The sequence below is a fragment of the Neophocaena asiaeorientalis genome, unplaced genomic scaffold (genome assembly GCF_003031525.2).
Source record: "Neophocaena asiaeorientalis asiaeorientalis breed wild unplaced genomic scaffold, Neophocaena_asiaeorientalis_V1.1 scaffold315, whole genome shotgun sequence".
NCBI lineage: Eukaryota > Metazoa > Chordata > Mammalia > Artiodactyla > Phocoenidae > Neophocaena > Neophocaena asiaeorientalis.
In genome coordinates, this window is record NW_020172011.1 from 1696936 (window position 1) to 1713630 (window position 16695).

At 46.0% G+C, this 16695-nt stretch overlaps 3 protein-coding genes across 4 annotated transcripts in view; 1 reads left to right on the forward strand and 2 right to left on the reverse strand.

Moving 5' to 3' along the window:
• Nucleotides 1-766: 766 nt before the first annotated feature.
• PIGM (phosphatidylinositol glycan anchor biosynthesis class M) lies at nucleotides 767-2201 on the reverse strand. Its single transcript, XM_024750463.1, has one exon. The coding sequence runs from the start codon at nucleotides 2102-2104 to the stop codon at nucleotides 833-835; it is 1272 nt and encodes a 423-aa protein (XP_024606231.1). The 5' UTR covers nucleotides 2105-2201; the 3' UTR covers nucleotides 767-832.
• The window catches only part of KCNJ9 (potassium inwardly rectifying channel subfamily J member 9), a 61489-nt gene continuing 46595 nt past the window's right edge, over nucleotides 1802-16695 (forward strand). The window contains exon 1 of the mRNA XM_024750495.1: nucleotides 1802-1897. The gene's annotated coding sequence lies outside the window, so the exon portion shown is untranslated. The remainder of the gene's footprint in view (nucleotides 1898-16695) is intronic.
• Nucleotides 8477-16695, reverse strand: part of KCNJ10 (potassium inwardly rectifying channel subfamily J member 10) — a 38698-nt gene continuing 30479 nt past the window's right edge. Inside the window, exons 2-3 of one of the 2 annotated variants that reach the window (XM_024750476.1) lie at nucleotides 12403-13521; nucleotides 8477-11763 (exon numbers count right to left, since the gene is read on the reverse strand). In XM_024750476.1, coding sequence (XP_024606244.1) covers nucleotides 11740-11763; nucleotides 12403-13521 — 1143 coding nt within the window. In that variant the 3' untranslated portion in view covers nucleotides 8477-11739. Of the gene's footprint in view, nucleotides 13522-16695 lie in introns of both variants that reach the window. The other variant, XM_024750483.1, reaches the window with a different exon arrangement.

A 16695-nucleotide genomic window follows, 5' to 3' on the forward strand; every position in this document is an offset into this window, starting at 1 on the left:
ACACTTCATATCTAAAAGCTGTACTTTAGGAACATTTTATGAGTTTTCAGTTATCAAGAAAGCTTCAGAACGAAAAAGTGGGAGTTAAAAGATAAGACAGCTTCAGATAGTACCTCAGTATAAATACTGGAACAAATACTGGCTTAGAATTTTATGTTTTTTGACTTTATGTTTCCTCTATTTTCTACAAAAAACCTTTTAGCATCTGATAATTTCATCAGCCCTTGTTTTTTTAATTGCTTTTTAATTTAGCCTAATAATTTTTTTTGGCTGCATTGGGTCTTTGTTGTTGGGCGCAGGCTTTCTCTAGTTGCGGTGAGCGGGGGCTACTCTTCGTTGTGGTGCACGGGCTTCTCATTGCGGTGGCTCCTCTTGTTGCAGAGCACGGGCTTTAGGCGCATGGGCTTCGATAGTTGTGGTTCACGGGCTCTAGAGCACAGGCTCAGTAGTTGTGGCACACGGACTTAGTTGCTCCGCGGCATGTGGGATCTTCCCAGACCAGGGCTCGAACCTGTGTCGCCTGCATTGGCAGGCGGGTTCTTAACCACTGCGCCACCAGGGAAGCCCCAGCTCTTCTGTATTCAAACTAGTAACCTTTACTTCCCATCATGTCCCAGATAAATGAGTCCTGAGATTTCCTAAAGGGTGGACCTCAGTTACTGAGTCCCCTTTATAAGGCAAATATTCATTTAAATTTGTTGGAATAGGGTTTTATGCTCTAAACTGAAGTTTCACTAGAGTGCTCAGGATGTTCAAAAAAATTCTTTCCAAAGCTCTCTTTGGTCCATTCATAACAATCAGAATGCAAGTTGCAGAAGAACTGGAGCATCTATCAGTCATATTTGGTTCTGTCTGTCAGGGGTTCCTCCTCGTAATGGGAAATGATTTGAATGAGGATGGAACAGTTGATAAGGAGGAAGAACAAACCAGCTAACCAGATAAACAGAAAGGTGTTCTTTCCTTGAAACTCAAGAACATAAGCAGGAGCCAGCCATAAGGCCTGCCCTATGAACCATAACATCAGGAGAACCACAGCTCTTCTCCAAGGCATTCTCACTAGTGGCATCACAAGAGGCAGGAGGCAGAGGTACCAAAGAAAGTACTGGGAGGTGCAGACTTTGTTAAATGTCACAAAAATAGACGTATGAAGAAAACAACAAAAGGCAAGGTCTCTGTAATAAGCGAAAGACACTGCTGAAAGCAAGATGAATTGCGGCAGGAATGCAGCAATTCCCAGGGAAAAACTCCACTTGCTCTCTGCGGTCAAATACAGCATGTAGAAGTATGGAGAGAAGTTGTGACGGATATCCCGCCTGGTCAGGTGATAAAGGTAGGTGTGCTCCAAAAACTCCCAACCATATTTATAGTAAAAACCGAAGCTCAGGGCAAAAAACGTGAGTCCAGCAATGGCTACGAAGTGTAGCACGGCCCGATTACACAGTCTCTTCAGGAATTCATACAGACGAGCCTGGGAAGAATACCGGGATTGACGGAGGCCTTCGTCACTGTCGCGTTCCGGAAGCAAGTGGAGTGCTATGGGAAGGATATAGGTCACCGGATACATCTTCAAATGCACTGCGAAACCATAGAACACAGCGGCACACGCGACGAGCCTTTTTTCTATTAGGTACAGGGTCATAAGCACCAGGGAGGAGACGATTGAGTCCGCATTGCCTCGGCTGGACACCGCCATAGGTAGGGGGTTAAGAAGCCAAAAGACACAGTAACCGCAAGCCTGGCGGCGACCCAGCCCCTTAAGAAGCAGTAGCCGGTATACGAGGTAGGCGGTGAGGAGGTCGAAGCTGACGAAGAGAAACTTTCCAAAGAGTTCATTGAGATAGATATTGGGAGTGAGGAACCACCCCAGCAGCGGAGTGTAACGGTACGTCGCCCTCAGGTAAGGGGAGCGCCCTTCCGTGACGAAACGCGCGGCGTCGGTGAAGACCTGGTAGTCGATGTCTGTATACCTCACGAGCAGGGTCCGGTCCTGGAAGAGCCCATAGAAAACCAGGGCCACTCGGGCAAGAAAGGCCACACCAAATACCCCGGCGGGGGACACCCACAGGTTCAGGAACCACTCTCCCGAGGGCGTGGTCGGGCTCATGATCTGACTGCACCACAGCAGCTCAGTCCCCAGCTCTAAACTGCCTTGGGAGGTCTAACCTTAGCTGCGGTTCCTTGCTTCAGCTCGCCGGCACTACTCCTACCAGCTAGACTGGCAACCGAAACAACTGCGGGACGACAACTTCCGGCAGGAAGGCCCGCCCCCGTCCTGTTTCCGGTCGCACGCTAGGCACTGGGTTCTTAGTGGCCCCAGCGGGAGAATTACCTTCCTTCTGGACAGGCTATCTCGCGTCCTCTCCACCTCCGGCGGGGGCGGGGTTTCCGGTCCGGCTACTTCAGTTTGCCCGGAAGGCCGGCGCTGGCAGGTATTTTTACAGAGCCGGGCGCGTGTTATTTGTGGGTGACCCTCTACTTCCCCCGCCTCAACTCCAGTTGATGGAGACTGACCCCTGAACCGGAACGAGCTTCGAGCTTCATCCCTCAGGCCTGGGCTGGTGACCCGAGAGTGAAAAAAAATAGGAGTGAAGGAAAAATAAACCTGTGATGGTTTCTCATGCTTTACCTCGTCAGCTCGTGGGTAATACCGGGGGGGGTTTGTGGGCTCCGGGGGCGGGGCGAGCTAGGATGAATTGAAGGGGGCCCAGAGTGTGTGCGATATTTGGGACATACTTGTATTTTGAAATTATTCGTTGTTTATCTAAATTTGAATTTAACTGGGCATCCTGTATTTTATCCCGCAAACCTTGATGGAGGGATGGGAAGGGAGAACAGGAAGCTTCGTAGGGTTACTAAACTATATCACGCCCTCATGCCTCAGTGTCATTGTACTTGCAATTCTTTCTGTCAACGTTACCTTTCCCTCCGCAGTCACTACGTAACCCTTCAGGCCTCGGCTCAAGTGTTAACTCCTAAAAGTATATCCTGGCTCTCAGCACACTTTTTCATCATGCACTGCGATATAGATGCCTTTCCGCTAACTGAGGGTAAACGAACAGAGGCCGAAGGGCTCTAAGCTCTAGAAAATCACTCACACAGAAGCCCCTGCCTTTCTATGTAAATATAGAGTCCTGTCCATTGACTGCCCTCCCATTGCTCCAAAATTCCCTTTTGGAATGACCATCCCTATATTTGTCAGTGATAACTTTTTGGTTTCATTTTCCTAGTTTTCTGTCAGGGCATTTTGAGTTTTTTGAGAACAGAGATTATCTTGTTTTCTGTACCTCAGTATATAACACATTACCAGACACAGGAGGCATTCTGTACAAGTTGAATTGATTTTTGAGGTTCCTCTTACCAGGATACCTCTGGAGTGGCATCTTTGGGGTGCTCCCAACTCCCAGTCCTTTCCTCTTTCAAATATCCTTTATCTATTTCAAGTTCTTCCCCCTTCACCCATCCCACTCCAACCTTACTCCCATGAATTTCTCACCAAGGACTCTAACCCATTAGCTCTTTCCCTTCTGTGGTCACTTATTGAACTTACAGTCTGCAATTCAGAATTTCATAATTTATTTTAGATTGTATTCATAACCCTTTCAATGAGATTGTAGGGTTTTAGAGGTTAGGGGTTATATCTTATCCTTAATTTTTAAAAATTACTCATAATTTATTGCAGTCTTAGGCACATGGTACGTGTTCAGTAACTACTGACTGACTTGATTTTACAGATTGATCCTGCTTCCTAGGGGACGTCTTTTAAACTAGCATCTACTAGAGTAGATGGCTCCATCCAGTCTGAACATGCAGCTCCCAGGACTACCCTCCATTCATCCATCATACAATTTACATTCATCCTTTGTATGAACCAAGTTAATCTCACACATTCCATATTCATATTCTGATATCTCTTTGTCTTTATCTGTACCTTGGTATAAGTATATGCCTTATGTTGATAATTACTTTTAGCCATTTTTTTTGCAGTACAGTAGCCATATATACAGTGGCAGCACATCATCATTCAAATAATGATGATGATGATTTCTTTTTTTTTAAATGCTATTCTCACATTTAGAAATCAAATCTTAAAGATTTATGAAAGCTATAGTTTTTTTTTTTTAATTTACTTATTTTATTTATTTATTTATGGCTGTGTTGCGTCTTTGTTGCGCACAGGCTTTCTCTAGTTGTGGCGAGCGGGGGCTACTCTTCATTGTGGTGCGCGGGCTTCTCACTGCGGTGGCTTCTCTTGTTGCAAAGCAGGGGCTCTAGGCACGAGGGCTTCAGTAGTTGTGACTCGCGGGCTCTAGAGCGCAGGCTCAGTAGTTGTGGCGCACGGGCTTAGTTGCTCCATGGCATGTGGGATCTTCCTGGACCAGGGCTCGAACCCAGGTCCCCTGCGTTAGCAGGCGGATTCGTAACCACTGCGCCACCAGGGAAGTCCATGATGATGATTTCTAATAGACAGCTTTGTTGAGAACTTATTTGCAGTGTGTCAGTCACTGTGCTAAATACTTAACCATGTAAGGTAGATATTCCCACCTTCACAAATGAAATCAAGGCTTATGGAGATTAAGTAATTTTCCGAAGTCATATAGTCAACTAGTGGCAGAGCTGGAACTCAAAAGCAGGTCTCTCTGGCCCAGAGTATTCTTAACTACTATGTGGCTAACCTGCAAATAAAATGTTGTTGATGAATTCTAATTTCCCTCTCTGCCTCCTCTCATTGATCTCTTGTTTGAATCTTTCTGATATTTTCTGTCACTGTGATTCTATATATTTATTCTTTTTTTCTGCCAGTGATAGATAAGTGAGGGTTAGTCCCAGAAGGTAGAGAATATGGGAGGTAGATGTCAAGAGGATTAATTAAGTGAGGGTTCCTCTGGTTGGGTTGGTTTAGGTAGTATGACAGAAAGGCCTCAGCTAATTTGTCCCTATAGAGCCTACCTAGTAAATTGGTGAGAGGCACCAAATTTGGGCAAATAAGGAAACAGTAAGCAACTCATCAAAAGAAACGAAGCTTGGATCAAAATGAGATGTAGATAGTGTTTGTGGGACTGAAGAGGGGACGGGAGTCCAGTAAAATTAACTGGACGTGGTGTGCCAACTACTGTTACTATTTCTAGGCGAGACAGAAGTATCACGGGGTCTGAGAACGCCATATTGAGCTTTTTGCATTGGGTGTAGGGGTTCTGTTTTCTCACTTCTCCCTGAAAGGGCTGCATTTTTTCAAATGCTCAACTGTTCATTACCTCTTGAATTATTACAGCCCTTCCTCATTCTCCCTTTCACTGTCTGTCTCTAGGTTTCCATTCTTTTAGAGCCAGTGGCTAGGGAAGGCACACACATGCATACCTCATCCCTAGCATCCTTAGCCAGGACCTTGGCCTTGGTCACTATGCCGTATATGCTGTCATTACCTTTTTAGATCCATTCGCCATCTCTTCTGCCCTGTTCTGTGCGTCATCACGCAGTCTCCCTTGCCCTCTGGCTTCTCATTAGAACGAGCCAGTGGCAGGCACTAGCTGATCTTCGGCAGTGGCTGAGTTCCTCTACCTAAGGCCAAGGCTCCTGCTAAAGCTGTAGCCCTCTCCCTTCAGAAACTCTCACCAGGTTTCAATGATGGTCCCTTCAGCTTTAATACCGGTAAAGGCTTCCTACTGTTGCAAGTCCCAGGGTGCTTCACAAGCCCTTGTTGGTTTATTGACCCTGCCCACACCTTTGTAAATACTCCCTTCATTAAGTCCTGTCCAATTAGCCCTTTGAGTGTACCATCTGCTTCCTGCTGGCACTGTAATTCAGTCACCTTCTTTTTTCTTTTTCTAGATCTTGCTTATATTTCCTGCTTTGTAACTTCTTTTGAATCTATCCCTAATTCTTTTTGGGCTCAGCGTCCTGCACCTTAGTCCAGACTTCAACAACTCAATTTGATAACAGTATTAACACCTGTACTCAACTAGGATCTGTGGCAATTACCTTTCCCCTAAGGTTTTGCAAGTCTCTTAACTGGTTTAGTGTCTCCTGTCTCTCAGTTCTACTGCCAGATTGTTATTCATAAACAGTACTATAATTAGATGCTTTCCTTTCTCAAACATCTTCAATAGCTCCCAAGCCTGTGGAAAAAAATAATAATTTAGACTGACATTTAATCCCTCCATGACCCTGCCTTTTCAACCTGTTCACCTAGAAAGCCCTCTGTTCTAGGTTTTTTCAATTTAATTTTTATTTTATATTGGGGTATAGTTGATTTACAATGTTGTGTTAGTTTCAGATGTACAGCAAAGTAGTTCAGTTATACATATACATGGATCCATTCTTTTTCAGATTCTTGTCCCATATAGGTTATTACAGAATATTGAGAGAGTTCCCTGTGCTATACAGTAGGTCCTTGTTGATTATATTCTAATATAATGGTTAGATGGTTAATCTCTTAAATATGCCTTTTGCTTTCTTACTGTGGTACTTTTGCCTGTGCTGTCCCACCTACAAAGAATCCTATTTCTCATCACTTATTTGTATACTATTTGTCTCTCAATGCTAGGCTCAAACCTGAACTCTCTGGACTCTTCCTAAATCTTAACTAGTGGAAATGATCTCTCCCCAAAAACGTTGGTGTTTATTGTCTGTTCTATTTTTTTAAACAGTTAATTTTGTCATGCCTTATGAAATATGTTGTCTAAATCTTTTACGGTTATTTAACCAATATACCACCTCCACTGCATACTAGCTGTGTGAACTGTAGGCAAATTCCTTCCCTCCCTCTTTTCTTCCTTTCCTTCCTTCTACATATATTGAGCATCATACATGCAGGTGCTGTGCTAAGTGCCCAGCTGTACTGGTGACCCACCACTGACAGGAATCCCAGTTACAGTTACATGGCACTTAAACTCTAGTGAGTGAGGCAGACATTAGTCAGATAAATTCACAAGTAATATAAAATTGCATCGGTGACAAGTGTAATGAAAGAGGGGTACATGATGCAATCACAGCTTTTAACAGGGTTTGGTCTAAGATGGGCATACTGAGAGTTAACTTGGGAGTTGGCAGGCAGTACAGAGAGTTCCCCAGAAGGAATAGCAGGTATAAAGCCAAAAAAAACCTGTATGTACCTTGCTGGCATGTGTCATGTCTTCTGTTTCTTTGTCACTTGAATGGTACATTTCATGTAATAGGAACTCCGTTGATTTTTCTTGAATCCTGTGTCAAATGTGTTCTAACCAGACCTCTTAGATTGATACCATCCCTTGCCTAGTGCCTATCCCTGGGGAATGTTTTCCACAGAGATCTCACTGTTTAGAACATGTTGTTAATGGCATATCTGGCCCTAATGTATGCTACTTGTTATTTTATCTTATTTTCTTCACAAGTTGGCAAGTTTCTTCATATGTTATGGGACTGTATATTTCACATATCTTATATATCTCTCATGTCTTATGACTCATCCCTAAAAAACAGTGTTTCCCAAATGTTGTAGATAAGTATTCACTGACGATGGTAAGAGACCCAGTTTTCTCCCTCTGTCCTTCCATTTCTGGGGAACAAGAGTCAGTGACCATAGGGGTCTGTTACTTCAATTCAGGGCTGGATATTGATAGCCAGGCCTTTTTCAGGCTATTGATAGATAAGAATAGAAGAGAAACCCACTTCTTTGAGAACTGGGCCAGGAAATGCCCAGTGATTAAATGAATAGGCATATAGAGCCTTGAGGATATATAAGGGACGACCTGCACTGTAGTGTGGCAGGGAAGTTGGGTGCATGATCACTGGCTGAAAGGGACAGTGCCTGGGTTCCAAAGCAACTTGACTTTCCTGGATTAACCTGAGCCAATTTTCAGATGTCTAGGTCTTAACTTTTTTTGTAATCCTTTAAAAACTGAGTTTAAAAGGTATTTGCTACAGGACCCTGAAGTTAATGAGGGGAGGTGTGGGAAGGGAGTTGGGGGAATGCATGATAGCACCAAAGGGGAAAGGCCTGGCTGTGTGGTCAGAAGCTCTTCCAGCACAGCTCAGTTCCACCCTCCTTTCCCAAAGGTAGGTCAGTGAGTTCAGGCCTTAGTAACAGGATTAGTTTTGTTTTGTTTTGTTTTTAACTTTTTTTTTTTATTATTTTTTTCTTTGGCTGTGTTGGATCTTCGTTGCTGCGCGAGGGCCTCCTCTAGTTGCGGCAGGCGGGGGCTGCTCTTCATAGCGGTGCGCGGGCTTCTCATTGCAGTGGCTTCTCGTTGCAGAGCACGGGCTCTAGGCACGCGGGCTTCAGTAGTTTGGGCACATGGGCTCAGTAGTTGTGGCTCACGGGCTCTAGAGAGCAGGCTCAGTAGTTGTGGTGCACGGGTTTAGCTGCTCCTTGGCATGTGGGATCTTCCTAGACCAGGGATCGAACCCGTGTCCCCTGCATTCGCAGGCGGATTCTCAACCACTGCGCTACCAGGGAAGTCCCCAGGATTAGTTTTCATTTCTAAAAGAAGCTAGAGTGAAGAACAGAGATTCAGCCATTTTATTTAGTAACTTGTTCTGAACAGACAAGAATAAAATAAACCAAAATAACTCACATGTCTTTTTTCCTAGGTACATTTGACCTTGTTTAGTCTTTAATGCAATGAATGGAAAAATCATCCCTAGATATTTCTCCTTCAGTAGAGTTGGCCATTACTGAGCCGGAGCCCAGGCTAACTTTACAGCAAAGGTAGTGTGTTATTTTACAAATAAGCTAGGTTAACTAGCAAGGGTAAAGGACCAGGGTAGCAGCCTTGGGAGGGGGCAGTGTCCCTGGCTTGTAGCAATAGTATAACTGGCTTCCTTCCTCTTCTCAGGCCTCAGAGAGAAATCCCTGGATGGTCTTATTAGCTGACAGGCTGGGGTAGGAGGTTGGGCAGGTAATGAGGTGAAGCACAGAGTAGGGATTTCAGAAGCCTCTCCCCATCCCCTAGGGCAGCTGGTACCCGCACTCCTCATTTTCATACAGAGATACAAAGCTAAAGCACCACGCCCTCCCCCATGCTCAGATGCCAGGATTGGGACTCTCCTAGCATAGAGGGCATTCTCTTTGGGCTGCTTGCAACCATACAGAAATCTGATCCTCTGCCTTGGGAGTATCTTGGGCCCAACAGCTCTTTAGTCCTGGCATTTAGACTCTAGAGTTGAGGCTTCCCTTTCGTGCCTCCCGCACACTGAAGTGTTCAGCTTCTTAGTTGAATAGCCATCACCTCCCGGGGCTGGAGCTGCAGTTGCCCCACCCCTGTGGAAGAAGGGGAAATACAGTGTACCTTAAGAGAGGGAAACAGGATTTTATTTTTTAAGTGCTACAGTCACAGGACACTGCTGGGGATGGGAGCGCACAGCCTAAGTAGTAGATTCTCCTAGATTTCCTCAGATGGAGTGTCTCCCTCCTCATGTTCCTCTTATCTCCCCTCTTCCTGGTCCTGTCAGCAGCACAGGGTTTGTCAGAAACCTCATTGGAAGCCTCTTTATTTCTGAAGAGCAGCTTCCACCCCTCCCTTTCCCGTCATCAAACCTGAAAGCCTTAGTCAGGTATCTCACTTCCATGTTGAAACCAGGATCACTGGCTGTAAGTCTGGGAATCTGGGGAGTCCTACCTCCAAACCAGAGCAAGATCTCTGCCCCCATGCTAAGCTCTCTGAATACTTTCTTTCTGTACATTCAGTATATTTGGTCCTATATACATCTATATACATCTCTCTACATATATATATATATATATATATATATATAAAATCTGTTTCTCTTTCTTAGATAAACCTTTCATTTATATATCATAGCTTAATTCCCTGAGCCTCCACCTACCTCTTACCTGCTAGCCCAAGTAACACTCAAGGGTTTCATTGATTTCACCAGATCCCGCAGCACCACCCTTCCTCATCTTCATACCCTGAGTATCCTCCCCCATCAGTTGTGTTGCCCGTCCTCTGAAATCTCCTCCCTTAAGATCTGTGCCCAGTGCTCTCCTGACATTCCAAGTCCATGGTTGGTGTGGTCAGGGATCCCATTTCTCATCAGACCTGGCTGCTTCTAAAGCTTGCCTGATAGCCTGAAAGATGATTTCAGCTCAGAGGAGAGGGGGGCTGTAGTCTAAAGAACCACTTAGGGTTGAGGGAGAGGGGCATTGCTCTCTGATGGGACTTATGGGAGAATAAGCCAGGTTGTATTAAGAGGAGAGTATGATTTAAAGTGCAATTTAAAGGAAAGTGTGGAATCGTGCAGGAGAGTCAAAAAAGTTAAGTCAGAAAGTGTTCTCATTTTGTTATCCAAGAATCTGAGGATTCTGGAGGCTTGGAATAGACAGCAGGGGAATGGGAAGAGAGTGTTTCCCTCAGGAGGGAAGCAGCTCTGTGCAGAAGAAACTTGATGGAGGATAACTTGCTAATGGATAAGAAGATACACACACACACACACACGTTGAAAGAAATCAAGTGAGTCTAACATTTGAATAAAGTTGAGAGCCCAGAAGCTGGCTCTTTGCCTTCTGTTCTCTGTCTCAGATTTTCAAGTTGTTCCGGTTCTTGTTTTCTTGAGAGCTAGGTAGTGATGGTGGGGTTTACAGTAAGTAGGGAATGAAGGGTCTTCATCTTCAAGATATAGTTAGTTGAGTTCAAGGAGAGATCAATATAAGAGGATCTTGTGCAGTTGTAGTAAATGGTGACCATGGGCCCAGCCTCCAAATTTCGTGGGTTTCTCTGTGAGGCTCTGCACACAGATGCAGGTACTCATTCTGGATAAATGTGTAGCTTATAACAACTGGCTGGTCCACCTTAAATAAACTGCCACTTGATTCATACAGGGACTCTGTGCCAAATCATTTGGGGTGGGGGAGAGTGTCCCTTGGTACCTAAATGAGAATAGGAAGCACTCTTGGGATTTGGAGCTTTAGAGAAAGTTCTGGTGCCCATACACCCTTCCTGACCCCATACTACAGTCCCCATCAGGGAACAAGGAGTGGCCTGAGTCTGATCTCGTAAAGTATGCCTTTTAACTTGCCTGAAACTGGCTTCATAGCAGAGGAGAGGAGAGATGAGACTGATATTCATTTTATACTGTCTCAGGAATGGCTGAGGGAGACCATGGTTATTTGATCAGGAGGTATAATTTCCTTCCCTCCCAGCACTGCCTAACAAAATAGCTGGCACTTTTCAGAAGGGCACTGGGAGGGGTAACAGGGTGAATAGTATCTGCCAGCCACAGAGTCCTGCCTCTGCCCAAACCTTAACAAAGCATTGCCAATTCCCAGAAGCTCTATACAGCAGTCTGGAAATCGGAGAATGTACTCATCCCATTTGGTTGGTTTAACTTTCCTGGGGACTCTGTGCCCTGTGAGTCTAGTTTTAGTGGTAAGAGAGGAAGGCCCTTGCATTTTCTCCCCCTTCCTCCAAAGTTGGGTTTAGGTGAGAGTGGGCTGGGCAAGAAAGAATCAGAGAAGCCAGGGACAGTGTAATCTGGAACACCATTTCCAGACCTTTCTGTGGGGCCTGGGCGTTGGATTTTTTCCAGGGGAACATATTGGGGAAGGTCATTACTTTCATGGGACACAGGGAAACAGATCCCCCCAGGGCTGCCTGGAGGCCAGGTTCAAGGTTTTAGACAATAGCTCTGCATTAGTCACCCCACAATGAAGAGTTCAGTATTCAGGTCAGGAGCAGGTGTGGTGGCTGTGCCTGTGTGCTTTATATCTCCCGGGTCAACTTCAGTTCTCTGGGAGCAGAGGCATCTATGTGGGAACTGGGTATCCTAAGAAAGTGTCCACTTGAGAAACTAGAAAGAGGAGAACAATGGGGACCAAGGTCCCAGGTTATAGTCAGGAGTTGCCAACAGAAATTAACTACACCATGAAAAACCCTGGCTTCTTTCAACAGGTTTTGGTAGAGACTTCAGAATAAAATGATTCTGGACTCCTATATTTCTGAGGGCACAAACCCCAAAGGGACCATCAGAGAGAGAGTCTTGCCTTAGGGAACTTGCTAAGTGGAAAGATAGGGAGGGGACTCCAGCCTCAAAGCACCAAACTTTCTGGTGGTGGTGGTGAGAGGTGGCGGGGTGGGGGGAGCCTATCCATCCAACTGCATGGTCCTCCTAATGTGAGTCTCCAGGCATGGCTGAGGCCTTCTAAGCCACTTCAGCCTAATCTTCCCTCTCCTTCCCCCATCCTGGCTTAAGGGACGTGTGCATCTTGGGGTGGAAGTGCGGTGAGGTGAAGGGAACAACGGGAGGAAGTCCAGTTGGCCTAGACTACTACAGGCCAACTGGGTTAAAGAAGAGGGAGTGGAGAAGGGTGCTTCTGGGGCTGTCCAGTAAGCCTGGGTAATATCCCTCACCCAGGATGCCAAAAGAGGAAAAGAGACCAGAAGTACGGGGAGGTGGGGAACCAAGCCATCAGACATTGCTGATGCGTACACTAATGGCACTGCCCTCCTTCTCATCCTGCTCCCTTAATGACTCCTCCAACTTGAGCTTTTCAGGGTCTCTGTAGCGTACACTGGTGTCACGGAGGCCACTCGGAGAGGCTACTTTCACGACTTGGTCAAAAAGGCTAAAGTCTGCTATGTATTTGCCACTGGCTGACAGCGAGATGGCGGGTGTGAACTCGTAGCCCCAAAGGATCTCCTCCGGCAGATAGGAAGTGCGCACCTGGCAGGTGGCGCTGGTGGATTCCACTGTCCCACTTAGGATCAGCACCAGCTCGAAGTCACCCTCACCACTGCGGAGGGGCAGGTCTTTCAAGGGACTGGTCTCATCCACCACATGGTAGAAGGTAAGGGGCAGGATGAGGAAGGGGCTGTCAGAAGCCGTGTCCACTTGGAAAGTCACATTGACCTGGTTGAGCCGGATGTTCTCACCCTCCTTCGTCTGGTGGGTCTGAAGCAGTTTGCCTGTCACCTGGCAGCCAATGAGGAGGCTCTTACGCATGTTGGCGACTCGGATCATAAGACAGGGCTTTCCATTGTGTGCAGCTACAACCGCATGCTGGCTGAAACGGATGGTCTCCGCCCGCTTCTTGGGCCGGGCAATCTTTGCCAGGAAGGTACCCGTGATGAAGATCTCCAGGATGGTGGTGAGCACCAGCTGGGCAATAAGAAGCACGATGGCCAGTGGGCACTCCTCACTGATGTAGCGGAAGCCATAGCCAATGGTGGTCTGGGACTCAAGGGAAAAGAGGAAGGCCCCGGTGAGCGTGTGCACCTGTACCACACAGGGGGTATGGTTGGCTGGGGGTCCCAGCTCCAGCAGGTCCCCATGGGCTACAGCTACCAGATACCACACCACACCAAAGAGGAACCAGGTGCCTGCAAAGGTTGCAGAGAAAAGCAGAAGCTTGTAGCGCCACTGCATGTCAATGAAGGTTGTCCACAGGTCCTTGAGGTAGAGGAAGCGCTTGTCAGCAATGTGCTCCATTCTCACATTGCTGCGGCCATCTTTTGTCAGGACTCTCCTCCGTCGTATCCCTGGGCCCATTAGGGGCCGGCTTTCTGTCTGAGTGGTTTGGCTGTAATACACCTTGGCAACCGACGTCATCTGCAGAGAGCAAGACAGCATAATGAGCGGTATTGCAAAAATCCAGCAACTCCCAGCCACCATCCAATGGGAAGGAAGAAGAAACATTCATTTTAGTGCCACTGATTTGTCCTCTTATTAGCAAATGTTTACTGAGCACTTGCTATATGCCAGGCACTGTAGTGCAAGATGCTGGAAGGTCAAAGATGAATCTGACAGCATCGTTGCTCGCCAAGAACTCACAGCATAGTGAGAAAGATTCATGTTCAGTAAGCAAACAATTGCAGTACAGTCTGACATTTGCAATTCTTAGGAGAAGCAGAGAAGAAAGAGTAATAAGCTCACAGTTCCTTGAAGGTGGGAGTGAGACTAAAGAGGGCTCTACTGGTCTCCATTCACCACAAAACCAGTTCCGTGAAGATCTCTCATTCCGAAATAGGATCCCTCCCCACCCTCAAGAATGGCAGCAGCAAGAAAGACTATCCTGTTGAACTCCTTCCAAGCCAGTCCCCCTTAACACACACATGCCCTTAATTTCTCCATTCTCTCCCCTACCTCCACATCAGTACTCACTGGTGATACAAAGATATTTGCCTGGCTCAGAAGATAGCAGAAACTACCCATTCTTCTACCCCTTAGGATGTTCTCTAAGCACCCTGCCCATTTCGCTCTTATTATGATCATTGTCATTCTCATTATTATTGTCATCATCTATTTGCATCTTCTGGGGAAATTAGGTCCGGGTTAGGCTCTGGGGTGGTGTTGGGAAGAGCACAGACAGAACTGAGCAAAAATAAACGAGTGATGGTGGGGGCTTCCCTGGTGGCGCAGTGGTTAAGAATCTGCCAATGCAGGGGACACGCGTTCGAGCCCTGGTCCAGGAAGATCCCACATGCCGCAGAGCAACTAAGCCCATGTGCCACAACTACTGAAGCCCGCGCGCCTAGAGCCCGTGCTCAGCAACAAGAGAAGCCACTGCAATGAGAAGCCCGCGCACCACAGTGAAGAGTAGTCCCTGCTCTCCGCAACTAGAGAAAGCCCGTGCGCAGCAATGAAGACCCAATGCAGCCAAAAATAAATAAATAAATTTATTAAATAAATAAATAAACAAGCGATGGTGGAGGAAAAACATCAAACTGAAGCCTCCTGGCAGCATAGGAACATTTTCCCAAGGACTGGGAGAAATGCCAGGTTGTAGGTGGCAAAATTGTCTTGACTGAGTGAAGTAGAAGAGTTAGGAGTGTATGTTAGTTTGTGGCTATGTCTGCACAAGTTCAAATTCAGGATTGCTATTTACTCTGATAGTAGAAAGTGGGACAAGGCTCTGAAATAGGAGACAACTCACTTAATACAAAGTGCCTGGCACCCCTGCCCAAGGAATAACTTGTACTTTTCCATCAGAGAAAGAATTGCAATCACTTGAGCCCTTGGACTCTGGATCTGATGGCCAGACCTTCTGGGAAGGAGCAGGTGACCTCTGGGGAATTTTAGTTCTTCTTGGAGAACACAGAGTGGTTCATCACGTTCTCCATTCCGAGAAGGCTATACCACTGCATTTTATCATTCTCCTTCACCCTGCCCTTATTCTATATTCCCATGGCCTTACCCCTGGGAAACTCTAAATTATTCGGGTCTATTCATATATCCACCCAAGCAGACACTAAATTGGAAATCACCAACAGACGAGAATCCCAGAATATTCAGAGGCAACCTGAAGCCCATTTTACACCACCCACTTGGAACTTCCATACACATGAGACTCCTTGGCCAGAACTGGATGCCATCCACTTCCCAATATCCTTGGCTACTTTGGAGCAAGAGGGAGGCTTTGTAATTCTGAAGTTTGAAGAATTCTTATTTAGAGCCCAAGTGAAGCCCCATTCAGTACTCAATAGTAGTAATATTAATAAAAGAAACAACCACCACAAAGCTTGCATCTATGTACCATTCAAAGTTTACACATTAGCATGCCTTCTCATTTGACCCTCAAACTCGCAAAAAGATGTGAAACCTCTACAGGAGATTTTGAGGAACAGGGGAATCTAAAACAGATTCTAGAGAACAAAGGAAGTGCTGGAAAGTTGTGGATAAGTGAACATAATTTTAATTTTCAAAAAGAAAAATGAAGTACATTTCACAAACTACAGACAAACAGATAAGGTATCAACCACAGGCAAGATTCTAGAATGGAACATTAAGATAGTGAATTCTTGGGCAGAGTGGGGGAAAGGTAGTTATCAGTAGGACCCAGCCTGGGGTTACTAAGAACAGGTAACATCACATCACGCTAACTTAATTTCCTTCTATGACAAGGTTACTAAATTGGCAGATCAGAGAAAGTGCATCTAAGCAAGATTTTAACAAGATCTCAAGTTAGGTCCTTGGGGATACGACAGAGAAAAATGAACAGAATGCTTCTCTAATTAGGTGACTTAAAAAATCAGGGCTTCCCTGGTGGCGCAGTGGTTGAGAGTCCGCCTGCCGATGCAGGGGACACGGGTTCGTGCCCCGGTCCGGGAGGATCCCACAGGCCGTGGAGCGGCTGGGCCCGTGAGCCATGGCCACTGAGCCTGCGCGTCCGGAGCCTGTGCTCCGCAACGGGAGAGGCCGCAACGGTGAGAGGCCCGCGTACCGCAAAAAAATAAATAAATAAAAATTAAAAAATCAGTGTTACTGGTGAGTGGATCATGATAGCCTGGAATCAGTTTTCTAGCGATGTACCACAGAGCATTATCTCTGGCCTTGCCCTAGTCGATGGTCTTAACACTAATTTTATTCAAAAATGTGGAACACATGGCCATCAGTTATGCAGATGACACAGAGCTGGGACGGACTGCAAATGAAAGGTCTGAGGCAGAATTACGATCCAAAAGGGGCCAGAGGAGTGGGCCAAATCGAGCAAAAAGGATAAACGTTGGATTACATTTGGGTCCAAAAATTACCTGAGCAAGTTCTGCGTTGGAAAGATGTGATCTCGTAAGCAGAACCATGAAAATGAAATTAGGCATTTTAGCAGAAAGTAATCCAGTGTGAGTTATCTACATGTTTTGGTTGCCAAAAAAAGCAATGCAATCTTAAGCTGCTTTAGTTGAATTAAAGTATCTAGAATAAAATAAGGATTCAGTTGATTCTGCTCTGTTGATCCCACATCTGCAGTATTGAGTCTCAAGGAGCAATCAGGACATGAGAGGATTC